Below are 17,667 nucleotides of genomic sequence, written 5' to 3'. Positions count from 1 at the left end.
AAATTGCAAGGGGTATAAATACTTTTTCCAAGTAAAAAACAAAGTGGATTGATATCTATAGTGGCTTATGAAGAATTTATTTAAAGTTTTTATGCCTGGATTCAGCTTTAATCACATTTATTTGTGCTCACACTTAAAAACACCTTCAAAAAGTAGCAGAATTTTGACTCACTGTAAAATCCATTTCTCTGATGTTCATTGACGGACACAGCTCCTTTCATTCTTAACCATTGGGAAACGCTGCCCCCTACAGGAGGACACTTGGCAGAAAAAACTTCTGGCTACACCCATGGGCAGTCCCAGGGGGCATACTCCTTCTTCCTGCTATAGTCACTCAGTTTTGTTACAAGCAGTGTCAGGAGAATTATAACTCCACAGAGGGGTGGGTGCTGTGTCCATTAATGAACCTCAGAGAAATGGATTTTATGGTAAATCAAAAATCCCATTTTCTCTTTCGTTCATTGACGAGGACAGCTCCTGTCATTCTTGACCATTGGGATGTCCCAAAGCAGTGTCAAACATGAGGGGTGGGAAACAGCAAAGAATTCCCAAGGCTAAACAGCAGCCAACCAGGCAACAGGGGCTCAACCAAAACAACTGGAGCCCATCTGAAAAAAACAATACACTCTAAAAGAGGATCAGGTCCTCTCAACAGCAGCCTGCCAAACCTAGCAGCCAAAGGAAGGATCTGCAGATGCCAACACATCCACTTTATAAAACTTTGTGGAAGTGTGCACCGACGACCAGGTGGCCGCCTTGCAAACCTGTGTCACTGATGCTTGATGATGGAAGGCCCAGGAGGCACTAAGTGCCCTAGTAGAGTGCGCTTGACAGGGAAAGGAGGAACCTCACCCCTGATGGAATAGGCCTGAACCACAGTCTGTCTGATCCATCTGGAAATGGTCGCAGAGAAAGCGGACAACCCTTTGTGAGGTCCATTCATGAGCACAAATAGACTGTCTGACTTCCTGAAAGACTCCGTATCTGCCAGGTACACTCGAATTGCCCGGACCACATCCAAGGCATGCAAGGCAATTTTCTTCAGATGTTTAGGCCTGGGACACATTGACATTGTGGACTTACTTGTCTTGCACCAGGGGAGTCCACGGGTCCAGAAACCAGCGAAGACAACCCCCCCAACCCCGATACGGGTGAGGACGCACCTTCATGAAGAAGGGGCCCTTGTCCGCGGATCTGGAGAAGCATGCTCTCAGCCTGCCAGTCCAGGCTCATTTGGATCCCCCAGAGGAGGCCCTGAAAGGCTTTGAGCCCTTGTCAGTCGACCCTGAGGGACGAAAAAAGTTCTCATGAGCTGAGAAGGAAGGTCCACGTCTACGACAAGGTTCCTTGCCCATAGTAGCCTGTGGAAGATAGTTACCCTTCCCCACTGTGAGACCTTTAATGATGCCATCCAGGGTAGCTCCAAACAGACGATCTCCTTGAAAGGTAAGATCAGTCAAGGCCTTTTTAGAAGTCTGGTCCACAGACCAGCATTTGAGCCAAAAGACATGCCGAAGGACCATTGCCAAAACAGAGAGGAGAGCCATCAGGGGAGGCTCATCCAAAGAGGCAGCACAGAAAAAGTGAAGTCCCTGAACCAGCTGGTCCACTAGTTCAGCAAAGGCAGGAGGGAGCTGTTCTCTCTCCAGGTCATGGTATAGGAGCTTAACTCACTCAGTCAGAGTTTGTGACACCAGAGCATGGGTAAATACCGGCCTCATTGCCGCATAAAGTGGGCAACAGCCTCCACCTTCCGGTCAGCCGAATCCTTAAAGGCCGGGGACTCTTCAACTGGAATCACGATTGCCTTGTTTAATCTGGAAACCAGAGGGTCCACCACTGATGGCACAGTCCATTTCTTATAGAGGGGTCCTCATAGGGGTAACACCTAGTAAAACGCTTAGGAACCCCATGGGGACGCTTTGGTCATCCCAACTCATTTGCGACAATTCTGTAAAAATCTGCCTCTGAGAGGGGATCAGGTGGGGAAACGTGCTCCAAAGATTTATTATGTCACCAGGGGGACCCCACAAAAAAGCGTAATACACTGCTAAGGGACAACCCCCCATCGCGCTGGCAGCACCACCAGGTCGCCAAGCACAAAGCACAGAGCAATCCTCAGCAGAGAAGGAGAGGACCCCACTAGACTCACCACCAGCCGACACAGGCACCTGCAATCATCAGGAGAATTAGCACTTCACGTGCAGCGATCAGGAAGCTAAGTGATCCAGGAGTTAGCACCAGGGGATAAAAGCGCCGCCCTCGGGGCTCCACTGTCATGGCCGCCGCTATTTGCAATGCAAACCACAAGAAATCGGAGCCCAGGCCTCAGGACAGATCCAGGCAGGACAGGGGGCCCTGGCAGGAGCCCCCACCAGGTACAACCCCCCCCCCTGCTAGTCGATCGTCCGGTCGCTGGCATCGCACCCCCCCCTCCACCCCATCACCAGTTAGCACCCTGCCCCCACCCCAGGAAAGTAGTAAGACCACCCCAAAAAAATACATCCCCAGCGTATGTGGAGGGGGGGGGGGGGGTTTGCCTAGAGGAAGGAGGGGAACCCATGGGTCTGACTGTCCCAAGGGGGGGGCCTCATCCACCCCAAAACCCTCAGCTACTCACCATACCAGGAACCAGGCGGGCACCACTCCAGACAGATCTTCCTCTCCATCGAAATGGGCTGTCGGCACGGAGGAACGCTGCGACTCAGGCCGAGGCCAGGTTGTATGCGACCTCACGAGACGTGTAACTTGCAGGGCCAGCCCCCGTCCAGTGGGGCTATGTCGCGACCGACCTAGCGCGGAGCTGAGGCCTGTGCATGCTCGTTGGCCAGACTGGGGTGACCACTGGATCTAGATTACCCAGCCCGTCGCCCAGTCCGGCAGTTGATTGTAGATCTTACCAGAAAAATCCAGGAGGAAAACACTTTATATCCAAAAATTTTGCCAGGACCAAAGATCCCAGCAAGGAACTAGGTCCTTACTCCAGACTAGGCAGAAAAAAACTGAGTGAATTTAGCCGGAAGAGGGAGTATACCCCCTGGGAATGCCCATGGGTTTTTTTTTTTCTGCCTAGTGTCCTACTCCTGTAGGGGGCAGCATAACCCTATGGTCAAGAATGACAGGAGCTGTGTCCATCAATGAACGAAAGAGAAAGACATATGAAGTGTAGTGACCATAAAAAACAGTATTCACTTTTCATCTGCACTGAGCATTCACACCAGTGGATGGCTTCTGATTGGTTTTTATTGGAAACTGCACTAGACGCCTTCTCGGCTGCTATAAAGACAAAGCTCTTCTTAAAAATACAGGTACGTTTAAATACAAATGTTTACAGTACAACAATCGTAACTAGGAATGATGCAAACTGCTCCCTTTTCCTTTGCAGTGAAGTGTCCTTGTCCAAGCTACGACTAACATGCAGACAACAGGATACCAACAAGTACATGTGCGGGATTCCAAGACCGTCCCTGTGGAGCTCCTTGGATTCTACAGACCTACACATGGATCCTTGACATCTACTGAGCCATGGTTAAGCCGTGTCCCCGGTCATTCAACTGTCAAATGGCTCGAACACCTACCAAAGTTCTGGTATTCAACATCAGAATCACAGGGAATGGTCTTCACGGTAAGGAAGTTTATTTTATCAGGACTTGGACAGATGTCAGGGCCCCAGGTTTAGCTTAGGCCTGGGATCCAAGAAGGCTCCATGGGGATCATAACAAAGAATAACAGGTCCTTGCCGACCCCACAAGGCATGTGTCATGGTACATTTATGCCAGGTCTGGTTCATTTTTAACAGGGTGATTCTGTGGTCAGGCAGATCACATCTGTTTTCAGATGTGCAGAGATTAGTCAGATAAAGTTGGGTAATCAGCAACTATCTGATATCAATCACCCAAATCCTCTGCAGAGACCGTACTTGAGACCTTGGTCACATGACCTAACTTTGTCCCAATTCCAGATTCCTGTTGTGAAACTCCTAATTATATGATTTGAACATAGCATGCAGAAAGGTGGAGGAAGGGAAGTAGTCACTCCTCTCAATCATTCAGTTGTGAGCGTGACTAAAAGCTGGCCATACACAGTTCAGTTTTTTTCTTTCAGCCAGTGGGCTGAATAAAAAAAAAAAATGGAACGGTTTCCCCCATGGACACATTTAATGTGGATGCAGGAGTCCCCATCACTGTGTCATTGTAGTATTCTGACAGTGCGTCTCCCCCACCATCAGAATACACTGCTCAGTGCTACAGCCGATTGGCTGCATGCACTAATAGAAGCAACATTTTCCAGCATTATCACACATGAGAAGTCGATTAATAGATTAACTTTTGATGAACGAGAACAGCCATAGATGGATCGAAAGTCATCTGGTTCCTGTTGAACAGGCCGAATTTCAACCCATCTATGGCCAGTTTTAGTTTTAGAGCTATTGAGCTCTGTAAACAGAGAAGCCAAAAGGCAGATAAATGTGAAAGGCTCCTACAGCTCCATCTACTGGCTAGTAATAACAAATAACTGTTTATAATATGTTATAATTATTTGAAATTTAAAAATATAATATTATATATATATATATATATATATATATATATATATATATATATATATATATTCAAAATGTATTTTTTAAATTCTGAACATAATAAAAAAAAGCTGAATTCATTCAGGGAGGGATTCTATAAATTCCCTTTGAGGCAGTATAATTGAAGGGTAAAGTTTTCATCACAGCAGAGGAAAGTAAGCTATTATTTGGCAACATTTTCAAAATGATTGTTTTAACTGGCTTATTTTTTCACCTTGGTCTCAATATGAAGAAAATGCTCAGCATATAATTTCTTTTTACATCTCTTATACAGGTATCACTGTTGGATGGTCAAAGCACTGCACATGGACTACTTCTGATTTTTACTTTTTCTGCAGTACCACTGTATGTTCAGATTCCCGATTATCCCCTGAATGTCACACTGATGGATATTCAGAATAATGAGGGAAATGTACTGACAGTTAATTAAACATGTAACATCCACCCTCACAGAAACATGCAGATTCCATGGCAACATGCCTACAAAATGGACAGGACATTATCTGTGCAGATACTAGCACACACTTATAAGAACTTATTGTAAGTGAGAACATTTCTCTATTGTGATAAAACATTGATGACTGGTATGGGATATCAGTGTGACTTACCTCTGGCTACCTGATTGCGGCAAGCCCTAAGGGACTGGAAAAGGCTGAAGCCATCAATTGTTACGAGAGCAGACGGGTACAGGATGGTCATTTCTTCATGCTTATTGATAAAACAAAAACACATCAAGGCGCAGGAAGGAAGACATGCAGTATACGTGACATTTTATCACACTTTTTAATTACGGTTTAACTAGAAGAAATTCCTCAAATCCTTATCCTCCTGAACTAACCTGAATTCCCTACCCTAGCTTCTTACCTCTCAACAAAGGTGCTATGATTTTATTTGTCATAAATCCTCTTCGGCACTGGAAAAGAATGTGCATGGAAACCTTAAAGGGATGCAGCTCCAGCATCTAAGACAGCCACATATAAGTCTATGAGACCAAAGGTATGGTTGCCCAAGCAAAAATTAGCATTCTGCAAGATGTGTTCCTCTAATATAAGTAAGAAAGACGCTGGGCGTGGGACTGTTATCACAAGTAAGTTTCAAAGAGATGGGTTTGAGGGGTTTCTTGTAAATGTACTTGAAACCGTAGTCTTGGACTTGTGTTGTTGTAACAGAACACTTTCCCCATTATATTATGGAAATGAGAGGGGGGGGGGGGTAGTCCAGCAGAAAAAAACAGGGCAGAGCTGACAACACCGGGTTGTGATTTCTGTGCAGCTCAGGCACGGTGATGTCAGGTTAACAATTTCATATGTAGCACCCTACAGGTAGGTGCTAGGTAAATGTATAGTGGGCTTTGTCTGCCTAACAGCAGGGCCATGATTTCTTTTTGGTAGGGTGTCATGGCTTCCAGGTGTGTCTGCTGAAGGGGGGAGTCTCCCCACTGGCTCTGTGAGAGGCTTTTCATAGGGCAGTGGAGGAAACCCAATCAGGGAAACATTCAGGTTTGTAACTACCCCAGAAGGCAGATTCTGCCGCAAAGGATTCGGGGAGTGGGTAAAAGGTTGGGGGAGGGCATGACTCATTGTCTTTGGCGGGAAGCAGAGTCCCAGGAGGGAGAGGACGGCTGTCTCTCCTCCTGTCAGAGGAAGCGGATGTCTCGGGTGCTGCCTGAGAATCCAGAGAGTGCTGAGTTGAGCTGAGGGGATCCAGTGTGCTGAGGACCAGCTGAGAGCGAGAGGGGTCCAGTCCCAGGAAAGCCTACACAGGTTGTGAGTACTGAGGATTGCCCCTGGGGGTCTGCCTAGAGTCAGTGGGGACCACTCCGGAGAAGGTTCCAGGATCCAAGTGTCAGCTAGCTGTAAAGGGGGTACCTAGGTTGAGGACCCTGAAGTGGTAAAGGGGGCGCCTGCAGTTTGGGCCCTGAAGAGTTAATGCGCAGTCTGAGTGCATCAGTTGAGAGTTGCAGCCATACAGGAATACACAGCAAGCTACCTCAAGCCAGGGCAAGGCTGAAGAGAGTAGTCAGTGACTTTGCAGTGCAAGCAGTGTCAGATGTTTAATGTTCCACAAGTCCTGGATCTTCTGGACTTAAGTCGGGCTTCCAGCACATCTTTCAGAAATACAGTGTGTTCAAAGCGATCAGTAAGCGTTGGCTAGCGACGGCTGGCATCAAGACAGCGCTAATGGGCATTTTTACTATAAAAGTCCCAGAATTATACATAGTCGAGCCAAAGGAGTATCCCACTCATTCCCTTCTCCCATCCCCTAAAACTACAATAAAACAACCAAACAAAGATTCCCGGAGTTGTCAATGTCTCAGTTCTCACACCCAGGGCCGCAGCTCACATGGGCTGGAAAGGTAACCGGTAACATTGGCAGACCCACCTCAGGCCACAGGCCAGGAAATACTGCTACACATAATATCGATTTTTTTTGCAGCTTAGACACCCATCTTGCCTGGTCTCTGGCAGAAATAATACATCATGATGATAATTTCTGTTATCGCAGCAATAAATACTATCACATTGATACTATTGGTGGCAGTGCTAATGGATTTAAAATGTATAACAAAGATCAACTTTTTACAAAGCACCACATAACCGGCATCAAAAAAATCCCTCACTGATCTCTATTTCAGAAATGTAAACCATCTGCCTTTGTAGTACCTGCTCAGTCACTCCCAGGTGCCTGGGTATTTCGTAAGTTCTGCATTTTAGCTGTAGGATTGAGTCTTCGTTCAAAAGCTGGGCAAGAAGCAGCACTCCAGTCTGGAAAAAATGAAAGCAGGAAAGTAAACATATTTCATGTCCAAATTATTTTACCTTCTGCGATTCCTGCGCTAGCAGAGACCATGTGACCTATGCCTCAGCACTGGAAGTATAGTTTTTTCATCGGAATTGAATATATTCCTCAATAGTCACAAATGATATAAATGCACTTTTGTGCATCAACTGACTTTGCTAACTCGATTTCTACCATATTAGTGGTGATATCTCTGTCCTGAGATAGCCCAAACAGAGAGCAAGGTGTTGGAGGGACAGGGCAAACATAGGACTAGTCACCCTGCACAAGGAGAGCGAGCAGCAATGACCGGTCTTTATTACAGGAAGCTCCTGCTCAGAGGGAAAGTCTCACACTGGATTACTGCACAGATCTGGAAGAAATACCAAGCAAACTTGGAAGCACACCAAGACTTCATTAAGAATACACTTGACTCATATTCACACAATATTTGCTTATCCCAGAGTTCAGCTTCACGTGTTTGAGAGAACTTAAATTAGCAATGTATAGAAACTGACCTGTTCTAAAACATTACAAGGTAAGAATCATGCAGAAGTACGTTAGTCTTCCTTTCGGTCCCTGTGTCCTTCTGCAGCCATTGTGGACCCTAGACTTGGGCTGTGCATACAGGGATTCCTTGAGTGGCCAAATTAAGAATAAGACTTGGACAATAATAGTCACATCTTTAAGAAATCATGTAAGAGCAGTATCACTCTCCCCCTACCATTTTTAAGTAACTGTAAAGGTAATTTTTTTTTTTTTTTAAATAACTAACACATCATACTTACCTGCTCTGTGCAATGGTTTGCACAGAGCAGAAACGATCCTCCTGTTCTCAGGTCCCCCGTTGATACTCCAGGCTCTTCCCCTCTGCTGACTGTTCCCATAGCAAACCACTTGCTATGGGGGCACACATGCAGGCTCAATCGCAAGCCACACTCTGTTTGTCCATTGACACACAGTGTGGCTGGGCGCCACCCACTGCTCCCTCCTCATTGGCTGGGATTGACAGCAGCAGGAGCCAATGTGTACCCAGCTTTATACAGCAGGTGTGTTACTGGCCAGATCACCAGGTGAAAACAGAAGATGGAAAAAGCCTAAAAAAAGAAAACTAATGCAGCCACTACATCTAATGATTGGTAAGATGCAATATATTACATTTTTGGTTTTGGATTTTATACCGCTTCAAACTGCAAGTGTTGGGGTAAGAATTTTACCAAACAGTTTACTAGGGGATGTTTATTTTATTGTGCTTACGACTAGTATATACTATCAGGTTTTTTTCGTTCAACCCAGCCGCTGTACTAACGATCCGACATTAGTATAGTGATCTCCCTTGCTGAGCTTTAGTGTTCTGACAGGGGGAATGGCCCCTCCGCCAGAACATTCCAGAGAGATCTAATCGGAAGCCGATCGGCTGCTGGTTTTCCAGCATTCTCGGCTGGCTTCTATAGAAAACAGCTGCCGTAGACACGGGCCGAATGTCAGCAGGTTTTTGATGAACCACACGATGTCATCCGACATTCGGCCAGTGTGTACTAGGCTTAATGTTGCTTGTCTGTCTGAGACAGGAAGTAAGTTGAGTCTCCCCAATGGAAACACAGAAAGCAATCAAAGCACTTTTATAGCAACGAGAGAAAGAATTAGAACTGATGTCAAGTTTTATTTGATGTCCCCGTTAATCCCATATCCACAATTGGGGACACCAATCAAAGACAACAATAAAAACCCAACCAAGGTTCCAAAATTTTTGCAGGAGATGGGTTAAAAATAACGCCTGTGTCTAAGATGCTTTTAAAGGAAAAAAAAAATTACAAACCTCAGTATAGAACCGTACATAGCCAGATGTGAAGCCTACAACTATACAAGTCCAATCTGGCCTCCCGGTAGAGCTCCTGTAAGATGCAGACATGAGTCAGTCACTGGAATGGTGATATGAAACAAATTCAACACATTTAAGATGGAAACCCACTACTGACTTAAAGAGGCCATACATGGGAAGATGCTGGCCCACAATTAAGTATTATGGCCAAAAGTAAGTGGACACTCCCCTAAGTTATTGAGTTCAGGTGTTTCAAGTTGAAGGTACTGGTAATGCTACATCATACAAAGACATTTCTAGGCAGCTGCACTCTTCCAACCTTTTCTGTTCCACTATGACTGTTCCCATGTGTACAAAACCAGCTCCATAAAGACATGGTTTGAGGAGTCTGGTGTGGAGGAACTTCAAGTGCCTGTACAGAGCCCTGACCTCAACCCTACTGAACACCTTTAGGATAAATTGGAACAAATGATTGTGAGTCAAGTCTTCTAGTCCAACATCTGTACCTGACCTAACAAATGCTAATCTGGTTGAATGGGCACAACCCACCCCCACAGGATCACTCTAGATCAAATCTAGTGCAAAGACGTCCCAGAGGAATGGGGGCTGCTATAGCCACAAGAGGGCAGCAGCTCCATATTAAATAATATGATACCTAAACATTTCTTATTTCTGATCTGTGTCTGTTGTACCATGTACTTGTGTTAAAAAATCCAACATGATTACAACCCCAAACACACCTCCAAGACAACCACTGCCTTGCTAATGATGCTCAGGGTAAAGTTGATGCACTGGCCAAGCATGTCTCCAGACCTAAACCCTATTGAGCATCTGTGGGGCATCCTCAAACAGAAGGTGGAGGAGCGCAAGGTCTCTAACATCCACCAGCTCCGTGATGTTGTCATGGAGGAGTGAAAGAGGACTGTGAACTTGTGAAGCTCTGGTGAACTCCATGCCCAAGAGGGTTAAGGTTCTGCTGGAAAATAATGCCACACAAAATATTGACACTTTGGGCCCAATTTGGCCATTTTCACTTAGGGGTGTACTCACTTTTGTTGACAGCAGTTTAGACATTAATGGCTGTGTGTTGCGTTAAATTGAGGGAACAGCAAATGTACACTGTTATACAAGCTGTACACTCGCTACTTTACATTGTAGCAAAGTTTAATTTCTTCAGTGTTGTCTCATGAAAAGATATAATAAAATATTTACAAAAATGTGAGAGGTGTACTGGCGTAATGGTTTTGCACAGAGCAGCCAGATCCCCCTCTTCTCAAGTCCCTGGATGGAGCTCCAGGCCCCTACCCCCTGTTGAGTGCCCCCACAGCAAGCAGATTGCTATGGGGGTACCCGAGCCGAGTTACAGCTCCATGTATCCATTCAGAAATGAAGCTGCCATTTGGCCCCGCCCGCCCCCTCTCTCCTGATCAGTTTGATTGACAGCAGAGGGAGCCAATGGCGCCGCTGCTGTATTTACTTTGTTCATTATTATTTTTACACCTTTAACATATATTTCACATTAAAAAAAGGGCAAAATTAAAAAAAAAAATTATTTCATTTTTAAAATAACTTTTCAATGCTTTTAACCATTGCTGAAAGCTGAAGTGTAAACAAAAAAAATGCGGTAGATATCGGTAATTGATATCGGAGAGTATGAAAAAAAAAAGACCCTAATATAACCTAATGGTAATTTTTTTATTTCTTTACACATAAAATTTTTCATTGCATTTCTTTAAATTTGATTGAAGCAGAGTATTATGTCTTATTTTATTGCCATCTTGTTTGATAACCTAACGTTCAGGGGTTGTAAATCTTTAAAATAGAAAAGTTCTTCAGAATCGTGAGAGAATTATGATCTTTTTTTTTAAGCAAAAAAACTGATTCTTATTTTATCCAGAATCGTGTAGCTGATGATATATATATATATATCTCAATTGCAGACATAACTCACCAAACTATCTTGGAAAATTGTACCGCTGTCATAAATTGCATGGTCAACACTTTTCTTTGTAGTGTATGTCCAGATATGACCCCCGACACGCTGATCCCTGTGTCCCGGGTCACCACTCTCTCTGTCCACACTTGCACCGAACACTGTAAAGCAGACTCAGTCCTTTTGTACAATATGGTGCATCTCCTCTTCACTAACTCTCCTGCACTTTTCTTGAGAGAACAGATTATCTACTTGACAAAAGTCCATCCGTTGCCGTTGGCAACCATCACTGTGAACTTGACTCTTCATCCCACTCTCCCATGTCCCTGTAGAGCAGACATCACTCTCTTCACTGACACTCCAGCACATTCCTTGGGGAAACATTGCGTTGCTTTGCAAGATTTTCCCGGCTGTTGCCGCTAGGGTTAAGGTTGCCATTGCAGTAACCCAGAGGCGAATCCCAGACGAGCCCCCAAATGTAGCACTGCCCCCTTGAGGGCTGCTGAATTCCTCACCTTTTCAGGTCCTTCTGGGTTACCGTTAGCAACTGCATGCAAAAACGTAACACTTTCCTTTCCGGCTCAGTCAATAAACAGTCTAGGGGTTGTTGTTTTGTTGTTTTATTTTAAATAGGGATGGGAGAAGAAAAGAGTGGGATACTCCGGAACATGAACTATTCACAATTCTGAGGACTTCTATCTGAAGATGCAGCCAGGCTGCGAATTCACCTTGCCACTAGATGAATTGTAGATACTGAGTCTCTGAACAAAAGACTTGGTTGCGCACTACCTTCAGGGTACTCGCCTAGCACCCCCTTTCACTCCGACAGCTGACACCGGTCCTGTGACTACTCTTCTCTGGGGTGGCCCCTTCCTGGTCAGACCCTTAGACACGATCTCCTGTACTCACGATACTGTTTTTCCAGGTTCTCCAGTGTCTCAAACCCTCTAGTCAGCTCTCCTGGACCTCTGGGTTCAGCTCCTTTCTTCTGACCCACCAGGCCGACTGCCTGTGACCATACACCAACTGCTGCAGAAGAGGAGGCAGCCGCCACCCTCCTTCCAGGACTCTGCTCTCCAGCCAAAGACTCCGAGCACATGTGCTCCTGGCTTTTATTCCACATCCCAGAATGCACCGAGACGAGCAGGCTGTGCCAATCACTGGGGCTGTATCAAAGCCTGTGTATCCATTGGTCAGGTTTCCTCCACTGTCCAACATGTCTCCCTATTGGACCAGTGAGGACACTCCCCAGACCAGATGAATTACACACTGAGCACCATGAGCAGACCTAACGAAAAACTGTGTAACTAGGTACAACAGGCAATGCAGACTAACATTGTACACAGGTGTGAGATGAAAAGACATTAAACAAAAGTTACCTTTTTTGGCTTGCAAGTGGGATGCATAGTGCACTGCTGATAAACTCACTGCAAGGCAAACAACACAGTATGCTGTTAATAAAGGCCAAAAAGTCATATACAGTACAATCAGCTGACATTTATAATCTCACTTAGATCTCATACTGTAAAGTCATTATGGGCAGCAAAGTGGTTTAGTGGTTTGCACTTCTGCTTGCAGCACTGAGGTCCATGATTAAAATCCCGGTCAGGACACTATCTGCATGAGGTCTACACATTCTCCCTGTGCTTGCGTCGGTTTCTTCCAGTTTCTCCTCTTTACACCTACACTCCAAAGACATGCTGGTAAGATATTCAGCTCCAATCTGTGTGTGTATGTATGCATGCATGCAAGATAGGGTACTTAGGCTGTAAGCAAATTGAGGACAGGGACTGATGTGGATGTACAGTATGTATAGAGCTGCATAAATTGCCAGCACTATATAAATACTTCTGATAAACAAAAAGATATTGAATAGAATGTAGCACAGGAATAAGGAGATTAGGCTTAATTTTTCTTTTCAGCATATGCTGCTTCGCAGTACAATAGGTATGGGTATGGTGCATTGACTGCATTCAGGTTTATGTGAAGTTATTTCGCAGGAGCTAGTGCTGTCAGACAAGATTTCTACCCTGAAGCTGTAAATACTGTGGGAGACCATTAGAAAAGAGGTAAGTAGACACCTGGCATGTGTGTATGTATGGGGATAGGGGGAGGGAGTAGCTTGGAATAGGTTAGAGGGTTCTGTGGGAAGGATTTCCTAAGGTAAACCTGTCCTTTAAGAGGGTTAGAACATGGGTAGGAGGCAGCATTTTTGTGTCACCTTTAGGAATCATTTTGAGACTACTGCAATGAGACACGATTATGAGACATTATGTTGGTAGAGCACAACTTACCTATCTTCAGCATTCAGAGAACCGCTCCAGACCACTTCATACTGCATCTCCTCTTTTCCCTTCCCATCTGCTTTCCACTTAGCTAGAGATCCAAACAAAAGGAACGTCACAGTCTGACAGACCAACACTTAATCAAAACTGCCATACCAGACGAGTCATATATAATAATACCGTAATTTCTGAGATTCATCAGCATAAAAAATTATTTCAGAATAATATGAGCTTCAAGAAGCACCTTGTGTTCCGGAGTACTCCCTTTCAGTATTAGGAGAGTCCAAAACTATCCTCCTTCTGGAGGTTCACTGTATTCTCAAACACACAAGAAAGCCATAAATAAAGGGTCATATATGTAAAAATAACAATTTTTGTCTTACCAAAAAATCCTTTCTCTGATGTTCATTGACTGACTGCACCATATCTTCGTCGACCCTTGGGTTATGCTGCCCCCTACAGGTTCATGAATATTTTCAAAAGAGGGTTTTTGAAGTACCAGATTAGGGTCCCACAGAGGCAACGGAGACCTAACCGAGGGAGCCAAGTGGCGTACCCACTTAACGAAAGTGTGAACCAAACAATTCGTGGCCAACAGGGGTTGGAAGAAAATAGCCAAGGTGGCAATCTGGCCCTTGATGGTGCCCAGGGCCAAACGCTGATCTACACCTCTTTGGAGAAACTCCAAAAGAGGAGACACTGAAAAGCAACGGGGGGGGGATGGGGGCCTCGAGACTCAGTGTAAACAATGTACGCCCTTCAGACTCAATGATAAATCTTCCTAGAATTAGATTTTCTAGTTTTCAACAGCGTAGGAATTACTGATTTCAACAACCCTCTGTCCTTCAGCACCTGATTTTCAATAGTCAAGCCCATTAAAGCCAGCGACCGTAAAGCAGGATGGAAGATCGGTCCTTGAGCCAAAAGATCTTCTCCAAGGGACATCGGCGACTAGTTTTACTAGGTCTGTGTAACAAGACCGGTGAGGCCAGTCTGGAGATACCAGAATGACTGAAATCACTTCTGCCTTGATTCGGCGCAGAAGCCTCGGCAAAAGTTTTAGTGGAGGAAAGGCATACATTAAAAGATACTGGCCCCAAGGGGCCACCACAGCATCTGTGGCGCTGACTAGAGGATCCTGAGACCTTGCCACAAACCTCTAAACCTTCCAGTTGAGACGAGAGGCCAACAAGTCCACATTGAGAGTCCCCCACCGGAGACACAGTTGTTGAAACACCTCCGGGCAAAGAGACCATTCTCTCTGATCCAGCGCCTGCTGACTGAAGTAGTCCGCCTGCCAATTTTCCACCCCTGCAATATGCACAGCAGAGAGGGCTGGAACAAAACGCTCTGCCCACCTTAGAATGCCGACCACTTCTCTGACCGCTAGGGCACTTTTGGTGCCCCCTTGACTGACATACGACACAGCTGTGGCGTTGTCTGATTGAATCCTTAACCAGGCGCCCCTGCAGACGATCTGTCCACAGGGACAGGCAGAGCCTGATTGCTCGAATCTCCAGGATATTGATTGGCAGACTGGACTCCTTGAGAGTCCAAACCCCGTGAGCCGGAACCGTGCCCAAGACACCTCCTCATCCGGACAGGCTGGCATTCGTGGTGACCCCTGTCCAGTACAGGGGGAGAAAGGATTTTCCCTGTCGAAGCACCGGAGAGTGGAGCCACCACATCAAGGACCCCCTCGACGGACCTTGCCTTCCTTCCTGGGAACAGTAGATAGGTTTGAATAAAACCCCTGAAAATGTTCCGACTCTGGAACTGGTACTATGACTCCTTGTGAGAGCAGATCCTGTACCACTCGAAAAGGCCTGAAAGACAATCCGGGGACAGACGCAAGTTGGAAGGGAAGAACCTTGCTGGAGGCAAGGACAGAAACTCGATCTTGTAACCTGACCGAATCAACTTGTGGACCCACTTGTTTTGAATCAAAGAGGTCCACGGGTCTGGAAAGAAAGGAAGATGTCCCCCCCCCCCCCCAGATACGGGTGAGGGCACCCCTTCAGGTAGAAGTGGACTTGTCTGCGGGACCAACGGAACCCACTTACTGCTTACCAGACCAGGGTCTCTTGGGAACCTCTTGCGAAGTTAGGGGCCGATTTTGATCTCTTGTCCTGTGATCCTGCGGAAAGGGCCATTTGTGGGCCGAGAAGAAAGGACCACGCTTGCGATGAGGTTCTTTACCCTTGGTAACCTGTGGAAGCAGAGTACTCCTACCTCCCGTAAGACCTTTAATGATCTCTTCCATGGAAGCTCTAAACAGGCGGTCTCCTACAAAGGGGAGATAGGTCAGCATATTTTTGGAAGCCTGGCCCGCAGATCAGCATTTCAGCCAAATCATGCGGGGAAGAGTCACCACCGCCATGGACACCCTGCAGGTTAAAGGGCCGCGTCCAGAGAGGCATCACAGATATACTGCAAGCCCTGTACTAACTGGTCGGCCAGTTCCGACAGCTCAGGAGGATGCTGACCCCCTTCTAAATCCTGGCACAGAAGTTTTGCCCATTCTGTCAAGGTCTGGGAGACCAAGGTTATGGCAAACACCGCCTTTAAAAAATTGAACCAGCCACGGTAAAAAAAAGGTTTTGGACCAGAGACGGCTCTCTTGTCAACAGGGTCCTTAAAGAACGGAGAGTACTCCACTACTAGCAGTGTGGCTTTATTTAACCTGGGAGTCCACCACCGGTGGAACTGTCAGTTTCTTTACAAGGGACTCTTCAAAAGGATACCTCCTAGCGAAATGCTTAGGTACCCTGACCATGTGTTTTGGGGAACCCAACTGACTAGCAACAATATTGTCGAAATTGTTGGGAAAGGGGAATACCTTAGTCACCTTGGCTGGTCTGCGGGTATCAAACTGTACTGGCGCAGCAGACACAGCATTAGCTGTGTCCTCCAATTTTAAAGTCTCTCGCACTGATACAATCAGTGCATCCACTAGTGCCTTTTCATGCAGAGCCTTAGTGGAAGAGGAATCATCCTCAGCATTAGAGCACTCGGTGTGTGGAAGCAGAGCCAGTAGGGTGACTCACGTCTGCAGCGGCCAAATCGACCTCAGCATCTGAGGAGACAGAGCATGCAGGTGAGGGCAGGGGACACTTTTTACTAGGCCTATTTTGAAGGGCCATATCAACTTTGGACACCATGGACTGCAGGACCGCCGTCATGGCCTCCAAGGTAGACTGAGACCCAGAGGGACCCGCAGGGTCTGAGAGTGGGTCAGGTGGTGACACGTGCTCCAGGGACTCCATGGTTAACCTAGAAACCGCCAGCAAAACGTAGAAGAAAAAAAAAAAAAAGTTTTGAAAATTGCTCCACCGCTGCTCCAGTGGCACCACAGGTCCTAGCACACCAAACACACTGCTATAGCAGAAAGAGGGAACTCTGTACACCCACAGGGAACTCACCATCACTGACTCAGGAGGGACACCGAGCGCCAAGCTGACTTCAGCTCCCGGGTCAGACTTTCGTCTGCCGTTTCCACACGGGAATCCAATTCTCCATTAAGTTTCATTAACCTGTGAGTATTTCATACTCCTTCCCAATAATTATTACCTCTTTGCGATTTCTTATACTCAAATTTTTATATCTTCCAATATTTACTTTAACATATTGTTCTTTTGTAGATATACTCAAATACATTGATCTCTGAAGAAGGGAGATGTAGCTCCCGAAACGCGTCAGTTCACTATGTATTATATTCTACCATTATGGAACTTCAATACTATATTCAGACTACCATTGAAACTCAGCGGTTACACCAGGATATTTGCCTATATACGTTTTAATATTGTTCATGTTGTATACACTGTTTATATGGCCATTGAGCTATGCTATGTGATATACATGCTACTATTACTCGTATTACTTGTCTATACAATGTAATTAAATTATATATTGTTTTACATTTCTTTTGTGCTATTTATTTCATCTCCAGCCACTAGCACCCACCTCATATAAAGTCCCGCGGGCCAACCCTTTGCTGTTTCTATATATATTTTGGGATGGAGGCGTGCTTGGGTGGGAATCAGACCATTGCCTTTTCTGTATATGTTATTAGGGTGGAAGACACCCACTGTGCCCATTTATGATCTGGTTCTTTCCCTGGCTGGATATTTTATCCTGGTGATTTCCCCGGTTTCTCCCTTTTTCATTTTATTTCCTTATTTACATTTTTTTGAATCAATATTTACAGGCAATTTTACTTTTTGCATTCCCCCTGTGTGACTCATTCACACTGGATGCTACATCC

The 17,667-nt window shown here is 45.7% G+C and overlaps 1 protein-coding gene across 1 annotated transcript in view; it reads right to left on the bottom strand.

Annotated features, from left to right (window-relative positions):
* RAB3GAP2 (RAB3 GTPase activating non-catalytic protein subunit 2) overlaps positions 1-17,667 on the bottom strand; it is a 107,649-nt gene that overhangs the window by 64,500 nt on the left and 25,482 nt on the right. The window contains exons 3-7 of the mRNA XM_082252557.1: positions 13,410-13,491; positions 12,495-12,542; positions 9,180-9,255; positions 7,246-7,347; positions 5,191-5,290 (exon numbers count right to left, since the gene is read on the bottom strand). Of these exons, the coding sequence (XP_082108683.1) occupies positions 5,191-5,290; positions 7,246-7,347; positions 9,180-9,255; positions 12,495-12,542; positions 13,410-13,491 (408 nt within the window). The remainder of the gene's footprint in view (positions 1-5,190; positions 5,291-7,245; positions 7,348-9,179; positions 9,256-12,494; positions 12,543-13,409; positions 13,492-17,667) is intronic.

The sequence above is a fragment of the Pelophylax lessonae genome (genome assembly GCF_965119305.1).
Source record: "Pelophylax lessonae genome assembly, chromosome: 3".
NCBI lineage: Eukaryota > Metazoa > Chordata > Amphibia > Anura > Ranidae > Pelophylax > Pelophylax lessonae.
The sequence above is the reverse complement of the archived record's forward strand: the minus strand, read 5'-3'. Positions and strand labels throughout refer to the sequence as shown.